Here is a 19,432-nt window from a genome sequence, read left to right as displayed (position 1 = left end):
TGTCTGAGTAGTGTACAGGAGCTGTTAATAGGCTCTGGGAGAGAGCCAGGAGCAGTTACTGCTGTCAGTGACAGCAGTCAGGTGTGCACACAGTGACTGCTGCTTAGTATTCCCAGCTTCTTGGTGGCTCCTCTTGTGTAGCAATTGGAACTGCAGAGTATTTTATTACTTTCCTAAGTGTATGTTAAGAAGATCAATAGAAAAATTGTCAAAACTTCTGATCAGAGTGATTGGATGAACTGAGAATGACGTAGAACGCACTGTTTGCTAGTAGTAGTGTAGTGCTGGAATGTGATTGAGTTACTACTTTAACCTACCAAAATAACTTCTTAGCAGAAATCTGTTTTAGCTATATTGCCATATCTAACAAATGCTACACACATAAAAAAAAGTGTAGAGTTTGTAGTCTGAACTGATACAGAGCCATTCAAATGTAACTCAAAATTATTCTTAAGCTGAAGTGCTCCAGAGAAATTAACTGCTTCAAAGCTTGAACTTCTGTTGCTTCAGCTCTTTCTTGATTAACCTTTTTGGTTTTTTTTGCTTTCCCCCCTGCATGGGTTCCTGGTGTCATTCTGTGTTCTGCTGATTGGACAGAGTGCAAGGCCTTTAAATGTCAAGTAGCAAGGAATGAGAGTTAGCATATTTGATGAAATTGTCAAGAAGTGGGAAAGGAAAGAGACTTCAGAAGAACTTGGAAGTATTTACCTGCTTCCTAACAAATTCTTGCAATCATAATCAGTTTTATGGAATTGTCTTTTTGACACAGTCTCCTTAACCTAAAAAATAATATTGGACGGCAATTTTTACATACATTTGTGCCTTGAGTGATATTAGTTCAGAAATTATACAGAGGAGCTTTAACAATGTTTCAAACAACTGAGCACCATGGGGAGAATTACTTGGAAAGTTGTTAGATCTCTTTAAAAAAGTAGTCAGGTTTAAAGGTTTAAGTAGCAAGTGGAAATACTTTTAACTTCAAAAAACAGGGAGAGGGGAAGAGAATGATCTCAAGTGTTGGAGGAGTAACGAAGAGTTTTGGAAGATGGGAATATCTTTTTGATCAGGAAAGGCCAATTACCATAATCAATTCTGCCTTCATTTTTAGACTAAGGGCTATGCCTGAAAGATTTAAACAACCTTTTGTTCTAAAAGTTAAAGCCAGGTAGATAAGTTGCTGATCATACGGATTTTGTCATCTCTTTTAGTTAGTGTCAAAAGATGCATTCTAAATATAGTTTACACTTTATAATAGTATCCTTCAGGGATTTATTTGTAGTTCTGATGTGTTTTGAAGATCTGAACCTTGTTAAACGTGGTAGCAGCATCTAAGCATCTGTGTTCAGTTATGGCAAATGATTGTATGTTGTGAGAATATGTAGTAGATTTACTAATACTTAAAATACCAGGTGAGATGATGACTGTTGCTTTCAAAAGGCATGTCCTGGACATTGCACAGAAGGGTTTAACATGCACAGCAATGTTTCTTTATCTATTAAAGAACCAACAGCTCACAAGTTACATGTAGTTGATCAATAGTCAGTAACAATTCCATTTATACTTATGGTAAAAACATTCTGAAAAAAAAAACAGCTTCTCTTAGAACTAGTGTGCTGCAAAGATAGACATGTTGTCAAAAATACAAGCTCTTGTATCTCTTAGATACTCTCATCTTTCAGTAAGTGACTAATTTAAATCAGGGGAACACTGGAACTTAGTATAAAATCCTCTGAGGGTCCTGAAGCAATTTCAGTTTGATCAGTGATATTTATTCTTAATGAATGTACACTGCTTAACATGGAATATTTATTCTGTCATCTTGTGGACCTTAAATTTCAAGCTGACTTGTCTACAAGGTTTAATGAGTTAGTCAACAGTTTTCTTCACTGCTATGTTTGAGAATTTTAAGCTCTGGCTTGAGGAGAAGGCATTGTTTGAGGCATGCTTTTGTTTAAAAAAAAAAACTGTGTTCAAAAGCAGCTTAATATTTACATATATAACATTTGTAGTCTCTTTGTACATTCCTAGAGTGGAATGCTGAGATCCTGTGTATTTGTGCCATGAATTGTTACTTGTTCCATAAAATCTTTCCAGAGTTATTAAAAGAGGATTATTTACTACCAAAAGAGAGTAGTTGTTTTAATAGAGTTATTAAAAACAAACTCAGCGAGTGATAGTTTCCAGAGATTCCTGGTGGAAGAACTGTGTACCAAAGCTCTTTCACTAGTTTGGGTCTTGAGGTTGATGGGATGTGTTTAACTGCATTCCAAAGCTGGCAGTTAAAGAGGATTCTGAAACACTTCAGAGGTTGCAGTCAGTAGCTTGTGATTGAGTCATTTATGATGGTGAGCACAGCTGTGCTTCTGATTTGACTCACTTAATTGGCTCATTTCCAAAATCATGCAGATGTGTTGGATAGTAGTTAAGTTATGCTAGGTCAATCTTTTCTTACCACCACGGTCAGATGGTGCTTTCTGTTCTCTGTTGTGGTTTAACCTAGCAGGCAGCTGAACACCACAGAGCTCCTTGCTCCCCACTCCCAGTGGGATGGAGAAGAGAGTCTCAGGGGTGGGGAAAAAAAGGTAAAACTTTTTTTTGTGGGTTGACATAAAGACAGTTTAACAAGACAGGAAAGGAAGAGGAATAGTCATAATGAAAATAGAATATACGAAGCAAGTGATGGCCAGTGCAATTCCTCACCACCTGCTGACTGATGCCCAGCTGGTGCCCAAGCAGCAGGCTGCCACCCCTTCAGCTGCCACCCCCCAGCGTTGTTGTTCAGCATGATGTCATGGTGTCAGGAATAGCCCCTTGGTCAGCTGGGGTCAGCTCTCCTGGCTGTGTCCCCTCCTAGAAACTTGTGTGTTCCCAGCATACTCAGGGGCAGGGCAGCATGAGAAGCTGGAAAGTCCTTGGCTTAGTGAAAGCACTGCTCAGCAACAACTACAACATCAGTGTGTTATCAACATTATTCTCATCCTAAATCCAAAACACAGCACTGCACCAGCTACTGGGGAGAACATTAACTCTGACTCAGCCAAAACCAAGGCGTCTGGTTTCTCTGTTTTTCAGAGATCCAAGGTTTGGTCACAGGAGAGAAAACTAGCCACAGAAGTCAACTCAGTTGTCTGATGTGCTTCAGTTTATTTGAAAGGTTGTATCAGACATGCAGTTAAAAAAAACCACAACAGCCCACAAACAAACAAAAAACCCTAACCAACCAAACAGCAACACACACACCAAAAAAAAAAAAGAAAACCAACCAAAAACCCAAACCACAAAACAACCCCACCAAAACCAGCCACTGAAAAAACCCAAAACACTACCCCCCCAAAATCAGAGGCACATGTTTGTGTAGGCTTAAAAAGTCTTAGTAGCAGACAAATAGTTAATACAGTGAGTTGGATGGTGTTTTACAGATATGTGGAATATATACTTTATATTAAATGTATTTGGCATTATTTTATAGCTGGAAATCAAAGGAGGTACTGGAACATAGGAAACTTGTAATGCTGTGTGTTTGGGGACTTTCATGGTATAAAATTTTTGTCTGAAGTTTTAAAATGTGTATCTTTTGAGTTAAGTGTTAGGGTTTTAAATAAAAGTATTCTAGAAGTAAAGTAGCAGACTTCCATGGATTTGTATACATGATAATATTCAGGAAATGATTCTTCCAGTGTCTGAATTGTATTAGCAATGAAGATGTAGAAGTTTCTGCTATTGTTTTGCACACTAAGGGGAAAAAAATAATTCCAGGGTTATTTTTAACATTATAGAGAGAAGGATGAAAACCTTGTAAATGCCTGTAAATCTGTTTCTGAAAACATTCGGTTTCTTTCTCTAGTGGCCTTTGTCAACAAATCCACAATGTGTGTCTGCTAACTGATGTGGAATGAAAAAAGGCCGTGCCTAGTCATCTGCTTCATTCTCGGGTTTTCTGTTAGGAAGCTTCTTTTTTCATTTGAAGAGAGGGGACATATTCTGGATAAAATTACTCACCCGAATACCAGGAAAAGAAAAAGGAGATGATCAGTTCCACTAGAATGCTTGATTTGGCACTTTCTAGAAATGTTGGGAAGATGGTTGTCATTCAGTTCAGCACTCCAAAAAGTGGCTATACAGTGTAAAGGAAAGGTTTCCATTTCCCAGAAATATACTGTGATCCTTAGTTGATTGCTTTAATTCCATTTTAAGAAGATAGAAAAATCTCTTAGGCTTGTATTAATGTCTAGTAATTGCTTACTTCTGTAGCCTTTCTTAATTCTTGCTATTTGTCTACTTTCAGTATGTACAGAACCAGATGTGCTCTTGGTATAAAACCAGCATATGCATAAGGCACGTTTCCTGTCAGATGTGACTCAAAATTACATTGTAGTGGTACAATCTACTTCTAACTAGATAAAACTGTACAGAAGAACACAACGTATAGGAGGACTTGTGGCTGATTTGTGTCATTCTGTATGGAAGAAGTGATCAAGATCTTCAGATGCAAGCATACATACTCAGCTGTCACTTCCTTTGCTGGCTGTGATTCATTTTTAATGGGTGGATATATGATAATATACATAAAGCTTCCTAGAAGAATGTTTAATCACTTCTAGTAATAGTATACCTAGTTTATTCTTTGCAGAGGTTGTATGATGCTGACTTAAAATTGGTCTTAGAAGCATAGTGCCAGTAGTAAAACTATTCTAAAAGTGGAGTTGCTTTTTGGCTGCTTTCCTACAGCTCTCCCTGATGTAGAGAATCAAGTACCCTGCAAGCACTTTGGTTTTTTTAGTACTCCTGAGAGAAGCATGCATATCACTTGCTTTCTAGAGGGGTGATAGACATCAGGAGAGGTTTAAATACCAGGAAGCTTGGTGTGCAGTGTGTGCTTTACCACTTCAGAAACTCAAACTGTAGATGCTGCTGGCTTTAGTTGCAAGTTCCAAGTAAGGCATCCAGATACAATCAATTCGTTGTAAGAAGAAATTTAAGTGATTTATTTATCTTTGGATGGTAGCCAAGATACAGACTGATTGAAGGTGTGTTTTTTTTTAGAATAATACTTGAGAGGATTTATTCTTCTTGGTTCTTATATTTGTGGCTCAAAGAAGTTTTATCTGGAACTAGGTCTGTAGGAAATGGCACTCTATTCCTTAATTTAGTTGGGGGTGGAATCTTAAAAATGTGATATATTGATACAACTACAATTTGTAGATAATTTTGAACCTTTTTCTGCCATGGTAGTAGTTGAATGCCCAGAGGCTGAAGACTAGAAGCTGGTAGTGTGAATATATATGCAGCTATTACATGTTTGTATTACAGCAGGTTTGATGAATAAGAGCGTGTGAAGATTGACTTCAGTTTAGGCAGTTCTTTTCAAAGGCAGAAGAATGTACTAGCACTGGGCTCATGTGAAATGGTATTTCATTTTCAGAGCAGAAGTATTATTAGTCATTTGTCATGGGTTCTATATTCTGTTTTGGCCACTGGAGTGACAACAGGCCATTATATTTGCTGCATTATTGCCTGATGATCTCAGCGTTTATGCACTGGAGATTCAGGCCTTGGAGAGAACAAGGTGTCACTACCTTGTAGTAACTTGCTACCGAAGTAGCAGTGAGGTAGGGCTGAATGCCTGGGAAGCATTTCTGTTAGGACATGAACTTCTGAGTGTGGGTTGCAGTGCAATGGGAAGGTAACTGAGAGGCAGAGTGGAAGGGCTGGCTGTGAATTTAACCGGCTCTGTTCCACCATACGTAGACTGCTTACCTGACATGTAAAGAATATTTTCCTCTTTATGTGTAACTTTTTCATAATGTCTCTGTTAAAAAGTGATGCTATCTTGTATTTTAGTGTCTTGCTATAAAGTGGGTGATATTAATTTAGTAATCTGAGTGCTTCTTCTGTTTTTGAATCAGAAATTATGGAGAAATCGGGTGAAGAAGGAATGCCTGATCTTGCTCATGTCATTCGCATTTTAACTGCGGAGAATATCCCAAATTTACCACCAGGAGGTGGTTTAGCTGGCAAGTGAGTACAGTACTGCAATTTCTTGAACTGTTCAGTTCACTGAAACAAATACTTTTATTTAAATGTTTTAAAGCTTTCTTATTGTAATAGCTATACTCAAAGAAAAAAGTTGGCGTTTGTGTTTTAAGATAGTTAATCTTTTACAGTATATAAACATTTATGTCACTGTTCCCATTACCAGAACAGTAAGAAGAAACAAATCCTATTCTGGTACATAACATACTAGTTTACTGTTTTCATATGGCTATTTTTAAAAAAAAAAAAAATTAAAAGCTTATTCTTGGCTTTTTATTGTTTTACGATTATTAAGAATTATCAATAATGTAGCTGCAATATCAAAATATCAGTGAAGCTTTCTTGATGGCATGCTTCCTTCACTACCTAGTGTCCGTTACAAGTCTGGATCGATGCTCTGTTAAGCAAGAATTCTCATTAAAAAAATGTTTTTCTTTGTTTAATCTTAAACAGAATGTTAGATAAGCAAGGATTTTGAACTAGCGTATGCATTTTACAACTGAATTGGAATAAACATTCCAAAATGAACTTTTTTTTTTCCTGGGGAGGCTAATGGTCATCTTCTAACAACCTGTAACTGGAGGATTTTAATGAACAGAATTTAAGACGGCATAAACAATTGTTTAGATTAGAGTTCCCCAAAGAGTGGGACCCATTATTACCCCCCAGCATAGGTCCTGTTTTTTCTGGAATCTGTGTTTTTCAAAATACTAAGTTCTGTCCCGTGAGCATTTGTGTGTACATCTGTCTTCATTGTGTGTATTTACTAATGAGCACACTGCTATTATTGTGGTTTTTTTCTGGCCTTGAAAGTACCTCTATGTTCTGGACCTTTTTCTCCACTTGTGTGCTTTCCAGGCACTCAGAGAAGTTGTGGTGTGCTTGTTCTTCGTAGCGCCTCCCAACTGCTGGATAAGTTGATGTGTTCTGTTGTTTTGCTCATTAGTAACTCTATCATGCAGTACTTCATTGTTCTGGAACCTTCGCATATAAATTCAATTTTAATTTATTGTGATGTTGGTTGCATTTTTCATAGGCTTAGGTTCAGAATTTCCCTTATTGATGCCTTTTGCTTCCTCTTGACTTTCAAAGTCTGTTAAAACTAACTTCAGGAGGTGTACTTGCAGCTTCTTTTAAGATAATATATATTACTGAGTAACTTTTTTGTGTCCTTCAAACTTAGAACAAAGGCAGCAATGTATTTAATTTACTTTTAGGATTTTGCTCCTAAATGGAAGTTTTGAAAAAGTAGAATTACACAACCCAAAACCACATACCATGTAACTTAAAACTTTTGTCCTACCAAGAAGATATTCTTTATCTTGAGATCCTTATCTTGTGATATTACCATGACATAAAAAAATTTGCACTTTGTCCTTCTGTTTGAACTCCAAGACCTGGTTCAAACTGGTTGAAGAAGGAGCTTGTTTGTGGCTTATACCCTTGGGTTTAGCACCAGTTGCTCCTTGTCCTTCATATGTCTGACCTGCAGAAATGCAATGTGATATATGTTTGTAAACCTTAGGAACCTCTGAGTTATCTCCACTTTTATAGTCATTGTATACTTGTATACAGAGGTCTCTGCTGGCTCATTCTTGTGACAGGGGATCTAAAGGTGTCAGCTCTGCTTTAAAATCTTATTCTTCAAAGACTGGCTTCTGGCTTGACTTGGATCCCCTTGTAATTTCAGCTACTGCCAAAAGAATGGTCATTTGTTGCTCAAGTAAACAAGTCCTGAGCTACCCTGTCACTTGGGCGTTAGTACTTACAATCAACATTTTGCTCCTGAGTTTTCCCATCGAAGGAAAGTACAGAGAAATAGGCTATCCAAAGAAAGAGAAGTGAATTGAAAAGATAGGAAAAGTCCCAATGGGCTGAAGTTTAAATCTGATTTAAACCCTCTGTGATGGCTGTTGGCTGCTTCTGTCGCAGCCTTGATCTGGGCTATGAGTTTTCTGTTACATTCTTTTCTCTAGGAAAATCTTCCATCTCTGCTGTTGGATTCCATACTAGCTCAGTAATACAACCCTTCTAGATTTCGTCTGAAAGCACTGACTTTAACTCATGTCCCCTCAGAGAAGTTGTTCTTCAGTGGACTTTTCATGTCAGACATAATTTTTGAAAGTGTCACTCTCAGTTTAATTCTGAACTTCCTTCCTGGAGCTCATTGAAACACAGCCCAAAACCTTTGTGTGTGAAGGAGCACAAAACACTGTTACATATATGATGCATATACACCAGTGTCTTGAGGCTTTTAAGTTTTCAGGTGTATCTTTTGTCTGGCTTTTGGTTGTCTTGGTGTCGTGTGTCTAGGTAAGTGCTGATATCAGCAGCAGCACTTACTGCCTGTGAACGCTTGACAGCACGGTGACTTTCCAGGGTTGTAGGTTAGTGGTCAGCCTGAGATTTGATGTGCTGTCCCTTGCATTCACTGGTCCACAAACTGTCTCCCAGCATTGAGTGTTTCAGTAGGTACTGTTTTAAATGCTGGATCATGACTGGAAAAATATATTCTGGTGCTGGACACTAGATGCTGGGATTGCCTATTGCTCTGCATTGGACCTGGACATACTTGAAACATTCCATTCAGAACAATGAACTTTTCTATTTTGAATGTGCTTTCTTTCCTATGCTTTGAAAATAAGAACCTCACCATTATAGATCAGACCAAGGATCATTCTAGCTCTTTGTTCTGTCCATAGGGTAGCTGAAAGGAGGTACCTGGGGAAGAATATAAAAGCAGGAAAATATGTAAAATACTTCACCTATTCAGTTTTCAGTTACAAAGATGATTAGGGGGATGGAACATCTCTTTCATGAGGAAAGGCTGAGAGACCTGTTGTTGTTTAGCCTGGAGAAGACTGAGAGGAGATCTTATCAGTATCTGAAGCATGGGTGTCAATAGGATGGGGCCAGACTCTTTTCAGTGGTGCCCAGTGACAGGACGGGACACCAGGTGCAAACTAAATCACAGGAAGTTCCATCTAAAGATGAGGAAAAAATTCTTTCCTTTTAGGGTGACAGAGCACTGGAACAAGCTACTCAGAGACATTGTGGGGTCTCCTTCTCTGGAGACTTCCAAAACCTGCCTGAACACAGTCCTGGGAAACCTGCTCTAGGTGAACCTGTTTTGGTAGGGGGGCTCGACTAGATCATCTCCAGAGGTCTCTTCCAACCCTTACTATTCTGTGATTCTGTACAGCAGAGATTCTTCCTGATCTCGATCTAATTTATGTGCTTAGTTAGAATTTCTCTTCCATGAGGTCAAGTATGTTCAGAAGGAACCTCATTAAACTTCTACCATCCTCAGTGGTCTGGGGCAGAAAGTCCTGTTGCATCAAGAGCCATCACTGTGTATTTTTGAGACATTTGCTGCTGGTTTCATCTGATGCCCTTGTGCTCTTCATTTGGAAGAATCAAGAGTTGTTGCTTGTCTGTGTGCTGTAAGACATCATTTCTGCAGGTGTTGACCACTTCTATAACTTGAGTCTTAGTTCCTGTAGCAGTTCCTTTCTGTTGAAGCTGTCAGTATTTTTTACCATATTCATTACTCTTGTCTGAATGTTTCCCCATTCTTAGTATCCCATGATCATGTAGGGACACAACCTTTTTTCTCTGTGGTCTTTTTATACTTTGGGGCTTATTTTTTGAGAAGCTTTTTGTGATTATTTTGCCTGCTTGCAAAAGTGTGGCCTTATATGGCACTGCCAGAAAAAGTCTAGCTCGTGGCATTTGGGTTTTAATTTCTACCATGTGAATAGACTAACTAGACAACGTATCACAGACTGTGTACTCTGGGCCACACACTTTGGAAGTTCATAGCCAAGTGATCTTGGAGGTCCTTTCCAACCTAAATGATTCTATGATTCTAAGTAGTAACCTGTTTATACATAATAAAAATGGGGGAAAACCCCAAGTTCCACATCCAGAAATAAGACAAAGCCAGCAAACTTGAACAACTTCGTTATAATAAGCAAAATATAGATCTAAATGTTGCACTTGGCAAAATCTGGCTATGCAGCTGAACTACTAAAGATGGGAAGAATTGGGAGGGTAAGGTAGGAATATATTTTGCTTTGCTTAGTCTTTACAAATCCTGACTTAAAGCTAATTCCCCAAACACCATATTGCAAGCGAGTACAGACACTGAGAGTGGGCTTCATCTTTTTAAAGGGCAGGCTAAAGGCAAAACATCTTAAATGCTTTGAAACTATTGCTGAGCTCAAACTTTAAGTTCTCAAAGTGTTGAAGTCCTGTGTTGTGCTTAATTTTTTTAAAATTTCTCTCTTTAGGCGTAATATTATTGAAGCTGTGTATAGTAGGCTGAATCCACACAGAGAGAACGAGGGGGTAAGTTGCCACTTTTTTGCTACACCTCTTTGTTAATAGAATATTAAGGTAGGGCCCTATACTAAGCAAAATGTACATCAGTGCCAAAGAAGTATTCGAAACACAAAGTATCTGTTGTAGCACACAGTTCATTTTGAACATATTTTGAATGGACCTGATCTAGAGCATTGTCTTCAAAAAGTGAGAAAAAAGTTAGAAAACTGACATCCGATTCTGAAAGACTTTTAAAACATCTAACACTATAAAACTATTGCTTTTTCAGGCAAACATATGAGACAGGAGTGCAGTTTTTTCTAAATTATTATTATTATAAAAGATTATGCTTAGCATATTCATTACTTAACTAGCTATTGTCTGCTGTCCAGAAATGTAGCATAAGTGTGGGCAAACACATTTCTGTTGTCTTCTGTAAGTGTGGAAGACCTTGATACACTGGACATAAAAGATAATGAGACTAATTTTGACTGCATTTTTAGAGGTCACACTATCTTTCAGTATCCCACGTGGAGTGGTTGACAGAAAGGGCCAAATGATTTTTGGTTCACTTTGATTGCGATTTCTAAAATGGCTTCTGTTCTTCTGTCCAGTTTGAATTTTAATTAGTGTGTTGTAGTATGGTTTACTGGAACTTTAAACCTGATTATTAGGTGGCTCTTAATATAAAGAATAATGACTGGTCTTCATATCAGTTGCAGTTAAATTTGTTTTTAAAAAATAATTCAGAAAACGAGGAACTGATAAAAACCACCACTACTCTTACATGTGTTGTCATTTCCTGTGCAGTTTGTGAACTAAGTAAATCCTTCATCACAGTTTTTCTTCTCTGAGATGGCTACAAGGTTCTTAGGTAGTCATTACAATGAATAGTGTTGGGAAGATACCAACTTCTATTTTAAATGCTTTGAAATTATCAATTGTGCCCCTTGAGATTGTGAATATGCCATCTCATTACCATTACTGTATTTTTTCCCCATCATCTTCTCTTCCCTAGCTATATTTGATTTATTATCCTAAGTTAGAAAGCTGGTGTAGGTGGAAGGGGCCACTCTTCTGTTAAGAGTACAAATAGGGAAGAAGCTTCTGATTTTTTTTTTGTTCCTTTTTTAAGTTTGAAAGTGATAGAGTATACATTTTTTGTGTAACATTGAACAAATTGTGCAACACTACTCCAAAACAAGCTAGGCAAAATTTTCCTCTTTTCAGCTTCAGTACTTCAGGAAACTGCACCTTGGTCAGCCTGCTACTACTTTTCATACTTAGCCATAGATTTGTTTTGGGGTAAAGCTGTTGACTAAAGTGGTTTGAAGATTAAGAAATTAAGCTTTTTAAGCTAAATTTAAGTGGTTGCTTTTTAAAGAAAATTAAAAGTTTCTCTGATGGTAACTTTCTAGAAATACCATAGGCCATAGTTGCATTTATGATGCATCTCTTCTAAGTCCAAAGTTACTTTTCAATCAACGTGCAAGCTTGCAAAATTAACATAAAATGTAGCATACTTTTGTGTTGGCTACTCCCAGGAAAGTTTTGTACATCTTCCATTATAAAGTCATAAAATGAGAGAACTGAACTAAATATGGAAGTTGCTTGTAGAAGAATATATCTCTTACCCTTGTTACCGTTGATATCTTTGACATCTTATTGCTGTTAGAATCCTGGATAGTTGAGTTCTTCTCATTTGGCTTCCTGAACACAAAATGTGAGCAGTACATTCCAGTCTACTTTGTGAATTTTGCCTTCTGTTGCAATTTAGCACAAATCTCAATAATTATTTGGATGGTGTATTTTAAAAGCACTGGATTAAATTTCAGTTGGAACATGTGGTAAGATGTCATTTCCCAGTCAGTACCTTTTTTTCTTTCCATCCCAAGTGATTCTGAAGCAAAGCAGTTGCACAGGAGGATGCACTGCTGGTGAAGCATGCAATTCCTCTTTGCACTTTCCCAGCAAGTAGGATTTTTTTATCTTACAACCCTTGAAGTGAAAAAACTTAGTGGACCTCATCTCTGAGATGGTGAAAACAACAAGGGAAGGAAGCAGTTCAGTTACTCGGCCATCAGGCTCTCCGCAGTGTCTGCACGTTGTGGTGATAGTGCTGCACTTCCCACATTTAAACAGGAGGCAGAGGTGGGAAGGAAACACAGCACATCCCAATGCTGACATTTCCAAGTGAGGCTGAAATCTAACTAATAATGCCCTTGTTTAAACTAGTATGAAGCAAGAGCAGCTCTTCATGTGAAAAATGATGAACTGTAGACACAGATGCTGGGTGTGGAGAAAGGGCACGGAGGTGATCTGGCTTGTACTTGGAAATCTTTCCCCGTGTGTAGTTAAGGTATACACCATGCCAGAGCATGGGTATCGTGCAGAACACAGCTGTTACTGGCTGGAAAGTCTGCCTCTTGGTGGTCATCATCTGATGATGATTTTATATAAGGCTAGAACTTTTTTTTTCACCTTGACAAAATAATCATGTGACAAATTGCTAACGTATTAATTCACATAAATAAAAAAATTTTTAAAGCACCAAAAGCCACAAAAACAACCTGCTTGAAGACAGATACCCAAACCAACCAGATTAACTTCTGCAACTGAGAGTATGACTTCCTTCTAAAGAGTATTTTTTAGCATTAAACAATTTAAACTAGTTACCCTGAGTTACTGGAACTGGATCATAATAGCTTTGTAGATAAGTTCTTAGAAAGTATACAAATCAAAACCAAGGTGATAGATTTTTCTAGATTACCTTCATTTTTACTCAGAACTGTAAAGATTTCAGTTAATATTATGCTTAGATTTTTTTTTTGTTGTCCAAGCTAGCATTTATAGAGTAACTTCTTCCAATTTCTCACATGTGCATTTTCTGAGAATCCTTAACATGTAGCCTAAATAAGGACATGTTGTATAAAGTGAGAGGCTGAGGAGTGAAAGAATCCTTACTACAGCAGTATTTACAGATTACTAGTGTGGCTTCAGGGTATAGCCATGATAATTTTTTTTCTTTTTTGAATCTCAGTGGAGTACAAGTATTTAATAAATTCAGACAGGTCTGGGAGAGCCCTGCATTGGGCTCACCAAGAGCAACTTTGCCAGTGTTTGAACCAAGGGACCTCTGTAATAAATGTGGTGGCTTATGGCTTTCCAAGTATCAGTAAAATCATAGAAATCTGTTACCTGTTGTGGCTTGATGCTTTCAGATCTTTAAAGGGAATTTAAAGGAACTCCATAGCTAAGTAAACACTACCATTGTAATGTAACAATACTGTTGTAGTTAACATGTTAAAGTATTAGTCTTTCTCTAATGACCTTGCTTCTTCAGGCTTTTTTTAATGTGTTCTAGAAGATTACTGTCCAGTTAGACTATTTTAGGTGTGTATGTGTTCTTAAACCCAAGTAACAATGTTAAAATTACAGTGGCTCTGTTAATAGTTTCAGTAGAGGTTTTTAAAGCTGCATTTGAGTATCTTGTTTGGAACCAGTTATATTTCTGTCTTGCTTTTATTAATACTCTACACTGGCACTTTGCTAAATCAAATCATACGTCATTATGGGCTGCTAAAGAAAATTTTTAAAACTTAAATAGACCAAACTCTTACACCTGTAACCATTGTAAATCCTGTCCCTAATACATAGTAGCCTTTTTCACATACGTAATTTGACAGAGCAGAACTTGTGTACAAATTTAGAAAGCTCATGTTAGATACAGCTAGCACAAATTTATTGTTTTTATGGTCAGTAGCACTAAGTTGAATTAGCACATGAAGGAAGACAAATGCTAGCTGGGTGGTTTTCAGGGTACCTGTTCTAGCTGCACATCATTAGAGAGAGATGAGTGTTACAGTGTATGTATAGTATATAAAAGAGGCAGTTTCTGTCCTGTTTTCTGTGGGGTTTCTTGTTTACTAGCACCAAGGGAGATGAGGGAAGCACAAAATAGCCTGTGATCAGATGGGGTGCAAAGCAGGGTGTGAGTTTGAATTCCAAACACCAACAGCACTGTTACTCTGACTCCTACTAGCATTTGAGTTGTTTAAGAATCTCAGGGCTGCTAGTACATGGCTTATTGCTTATACTCTTCAATGTTACATGGGAGCAAAAGTATTCACTTCAGTCTGCCAAAGGAATTTTTCAAGATACCAATGTTGTGAAATGTGGAAGTTCAGGGCACGTGTTTGCTAACGTCAACCTCAGATCAAAACTGCTGTGATGGAGGAACTATGGAATTGTAAAAAATATGGATTCTTTAGCTGTGCTGTCTTGTTTAATATTAGCTAGATAAATACATCAATAGCATTTTTTTGTCAAAGCCTAAGAAACAGGACACATCTGGAGCCTCATCTTGATGCTGTGAGTTTTCACGGACTTTGTGCTCATGAGGCATTAAAACAGCCCCACTTCACACATTAAAATGACCTGCTTTAACTTGCTTCTGACTGAGCTCTCCAAGAGGTGTTCCAGTATGAAAATGCGACTATGTGAGAGTCAAAACATCTCAAACTAAGCCCAGTCAACTACAGTGCAAGTATGTCTCTACACAGGCAGCACATTAGGCTTAGAGAAATAGCATTCTGTGCAGTAACACTCATTTTTGTGGTGAAATTGTCCCCTTTTCAACATAGACTGTGCTAATCAATCTGGGGGCTTTTTTCCCAGCAACACTGCAGCATTCACAGTGTTACTGAACTCAAGATACTGTCTTAATACTGCTATTAAGCTTGTAAATGAGTGACAGCAATAGTGGTAGTTCATGAAACTTTTGAACTAGGTGACAATAAAAATGAGGTCAGCATGACAACAAGGCAGTCTGGATTTTGCCTCTAATGCCTTACAAGCTCTCCTAGCTTCCAGAGATACAGGACCATTTTTCTAGCTAGATAACTTGCTGGATATTAATAATTTAACATGTACTGTTCCCTTAAAGCAACAGTACTGCTTTAGCACTTGAAAGTTTAAATACCTAGTCAGAGCCCTGTAACAGATACACAAGTCTGTTGGAAAACAAAACAAACAAACAAAAGGCAAAAAAAAACCCCAAACCCAGCCAAGAAGCCCCCCCCAATTTTTTCAGCTGAAGGCTTATAGCCATATAGGTGGTTTGCAGAGGAGACCTGTTCCTTAATCAATGCATGTTACTCAGACTTTGTGCTGTAGATTATTAAATTTGGCTTTAAATAATTCTTCTACCTGTTAATTTTTCTAGACAATACATCAGTCTGCCAAAAACAGTTCTTCACATTGTTCAGCCACCACCACTTCTGGTGCTGATAGGTAGCTGCTTGTTTCTTTTATGACAGCATCATGCATGCAAAAACGAGGGGCTGTTTTCTGTAATTCTCTAGGCATTTATTTTGATGAGATGCTTCTACTACACTGTTAGCATTAGAGTTATCTATTCTCTTTAGTAAATTTTTCACATAACTGTGTTGCTATTGGCTATGCAGAAATTGGCAATTAAAAATATTGAAATACTGTTCCAAGATGTGTGCTGCTAATAAGGTATTTTATATTCAAATAGAGCAACAGTCGTGTTTTATCACTCAGAAAAAAAAAATGTGTTTTTAAAAATGTGTTTAGAAAATATTCTAGTTTAACAATCGATTTTTCTGGGGTCTTGAATCTTAAAAAAAGGACCCTGCCGAAGCCGAGGAGAGTGGAACACAGGGAAAATTGGTGGAAGCACTCAGGCAAATGAGAATTAATCATAGGGGGAACTACCGCCACCTCCTGGAAGAGATGCTGACTAGTTACAGGCTAACTAAGATGCAGGGAGAAGAGTGCACTGCTGAATCAGCTGCAGCATCCACTTCAGATACTCATGCTGGACCCAGTGACCCCGTACCAGACACCCACCCAGAATCTGGGACCCACCTTGCTGAAAGACAGAGCTCAAGCGAAGATTCAGGGATGAAGGGGATGGGTGACAAACAGACATAATGTTTTCCAGAGCGGATTTAACGCTTCGCTTCACTTGGCGTGTTTTCCTTTGTTTATATCTCAACATTTGTCACTTCTATCCTAGAAGTCTGCTTGGTTTTACTTCAGTTATTTGTACAGATTGTTTATAGAAAGCTGTTTTCCTTAGAAGTTCAGCCATTCTATTACAGTAATTGCATCTTACGTTGTGTAGCAAGCAGTTTTCTCATTTGAGATCTTGATTTTTTAAAAAAATCCTGTGATACCAACAATAGGAACCTAATGTGCTAATTCAAGAGTGGATTTTAAAACTTTTAAGCACCCTCTTAAATAGTAATTTTGATGGTCTATGTTTGCTAATTGTAAAGTAATTCACATCTTAATTGTATTTTCTGTGCGAATTAATTGAATTAGAGAAATTTTTCAGTCTTTTTTCTTTTCCCGGCATCATAAACTGCATGTTTGTACTTGAATTGTATATAGTTTATATTACAACTAAATTACAGAAAATTATTGTTCTAGGTTGGCATTTAATCTTCATGAAATGTGTTTGATTTTTTTCCAATTTAGATTGTATCCACTGTTCAGCATAAATATTTGATTTTCTAGGTGACTGTATTATTACTTCCCAGGTTGTAGCATAACATATATCCAGAAATGAAAATGTACTTAGATTTAGTACCTAGTGTCAAGTTCTAAGAATTTGTGTTTGAGTGAAAATAAAGAATATGCTGTGGAATAACACCTGTATGCATATTGACTCTTTTAAGCAAGTAATAAACTTCCTTTGAAATGCTGTTATTCTGAAATGACTTGAAACTTTTCATAGCTTCTGATACTAACTTAAAATATTCCTTAGTTTCTACAAATACTTGAGTAATTTTGGGTTGGGCACATTCATCACAATCCTGTAACTGGGCAACATTTCTCAGGTTCAGGTTAAACATCAGCCCTATAAACAAATAAACTGGCTATTCCACCTAAGTTTACTTTCTACCAAATCTTTTCTGCGTCTTGGTGTGCAGCCTGTGTATGTACCTTCATGTGGGTAGATCAGTGATAACACTGGGAATATATAGTGGTGGTAGCTAATCTGACAGTAAGTTAAATCTGAAATTCTTGTGTTGGTGGTCAGTTCATAATAGAACACACAAAAATGTCATTGTTCAAAATAGGTGCAGATTTCACTGCCTTGATGAAAAAGAGCCTGTGGGGATTTCTTGCAGAGCAGGGATACCTGAAGAGCTGAGTTCCTTACTGTTTATAGGTTTGGGGCTTTTTTGTATTCCATAGGCAGAGTATGTATTGGTAGGTATGATGTAGTACAATTTTAGATAATACTTGCTTTTAAGCCTTTATGCTGCAATAGCTTCACTGGGTTCATGTTTTGTAAGAGTAAATTCCCTCATGAAGCTGAGGAACAGAGAATGTTTGTGTATGGAAGTGGGCAGGTATGGGGAAGAAAGGGAAAATGTCATCTGTCTTACAGTAGTGTTCTACTTAATTATGCCACTGAAACCCAAAGTGCAACAAAGTGTTTTTGTTTGTATGGACGAGTAGTAATATTTCTCCTCTTCTTTTCCTGTAGGGTGCTGGAGATCTAGAAGATCCGTGGTAGCCTTACAAATCTACTAAAATGCTTTTGATTCTGAAAGGGGGAAAAAAACTTTTAAATCTGTTTTCTTCAATACAAGGGAAAAATTCTGGTGGATTTCCAACATTTTGTGAAATGGGCAGAAAGATATTAGAATTTTCCATCATTTGTTCATTTTTGTGTTTTCTGATATTGCCACTCTTAGCATTGCCTGTACTACAGTATTTTTACCAGCCTCAGGCACACTGATTACATCTGTAATGAACTTTGTCCCTATAAAGGAAGGAAGGAGTGATTCTCTCAGCAGATTGGTGTATGTACCTGAGGTGCATGGGATTGTAGGTGTACTCTGAAGATACACTAGGACTGAACGAGCTGTGCAACACACACACACATGAGAGAGTACCAGGAATGGTTTGAGACATGACTGACTCCACTTACCGAGTTGGAAGGCTTTGCAGCTCTGTGGCTTGGAAGCAATTTCAATTGGGCGGTACGCCCGATCTGATAAGATGTGTTTTGGGTTTTTTTAATTTTCCAGTTTTACCTGTATTACCAGACCGTTAGGTTTCCCTGCGGTGTCCAAATTGTGATACGTTGCCTACTGCTTGCTTGAAGATTAAGTGTATTTGGCATAATATATGAAGATTCTAGGCCTCTAAAAACAGTAAGAATTTTACGCATGTGTACAACACACCCTTAAAAACTCTTGCTAGAGAAGATCTTTTAAAACCAAACTGATAAATTTATAGTTAGTAGTGACTTGCTTTGACATCTCTCACAGCTGCAGGTTTTTTTAAAAATGCTGAAAATTTGCCTTTATTATAATGTAAATTGTTATTTTTTTGTTCTATATGTGGTTTTCTATAGTTTTTTGATTTTTTTTTTTTCAGCTTAAGATACAGACAGAAGTCTTGTGTAATATGGGTATAATTTTTAATTGTTTGCATTATTTTCAAAGTTCAAATTATCACTTTGAGATTACTATAAATACACTTAAAATTATCTATTTTAAATTAAGAAAATATTAGAGATATTTTCATGGGTTCAATGACCTTTCATTTTATAAGCAATGGGCATGGTACAGAGTGGCTGTCATGTAAGGTACTTGAAGATTCTTAGTTTAATTCTATTTTTGCAATAACCTTGACTTTTTTTCTGACTTCTTTGAGTTGTGCATGTAATGAGTCCAGTAAATGCTGAAAACGGGGAAGAGTAAAGTATTTATCTAAAATAAAAGCTATCGGGGAGGGGAAACAATGAATGTATCCATCTGTACATGATTTACATGCTGTGGATGCCTTGTAAACATTTTCCTATTTGTTTAAACTGTGTTTCAGCGAGGATGTAGTTGCCCTTGTGTGTAGTTTTAAGCTAATGACAGTCATCAACTGGTTTTGTGTGAAATGGAATTCATGGTATTTTTCTGTAACTTTATCCCCATGGTGAGTCTGTAAAATCCACACGCTCTCTCATACTGGTGCCCAAGCCAGCTTTCCCAATCGTTTTGATTCACTGTGTATCTAATTTTTTTTTTTTTTTTTT

General features: G+C 37.4%; 1 protein-coding gene across 2 annotated transcripts in view; it reads left to right on the top strand.

The window, feature by feature from the left end:
* Window positions 1-19,431, top strand: part of PPM1B (protein phosphatase, Mg2+/Mn2+ dependent, 1B) — a 37,662-nt gene extending 18,231 nt beyond the window's left edge. The window contains exons 4-6 of one of the 2 annotated variants that reach the window (XM_008944698.1): window positions 5,907-6,018; window positions 10,326-10,383; window positions 17,882-19,431. In XM_008944698.1, coding sequence (XP_008942946.1) covers window positions 5,907-6,018; window positions 10,326-10,383; window positions 17,882-17,911 — 200 coding nt within the window. In that variant the 3' untranslated portion in view covers window positions 17,912-19,431. Of the gene's footprint in view, window positions 1-5,906; window positions 6,019-10,325; window positions 10,384-16,008; window positions 16,575-17,881 lie in introns of those variants that run through there. The other variant, XM_008944697.1, reaches the window with a different exon arrangement.
* Window position 19,432: the final 1 nt, after the last annotated feature.

Source organism: Merops nubicus, unplaced genomic scaffold, assembly GCF_000691845.1.
Source record: "Merops nubicus isolate BGI_N331 unplaced genomic scaffold, ASM69184v1 scaffold7177, whole genome shotgun sequence".
Lineage (NCBI taxonomy): Eukaryota > Metazoa > Chordata > Aves > Coraciiformes > Meropidae > Merops > Merops nubicus.
Note: the sequence above shows the minus strand (reverse complement) of the source record. Positions and strands in the feature narration are given on the sequence as shown.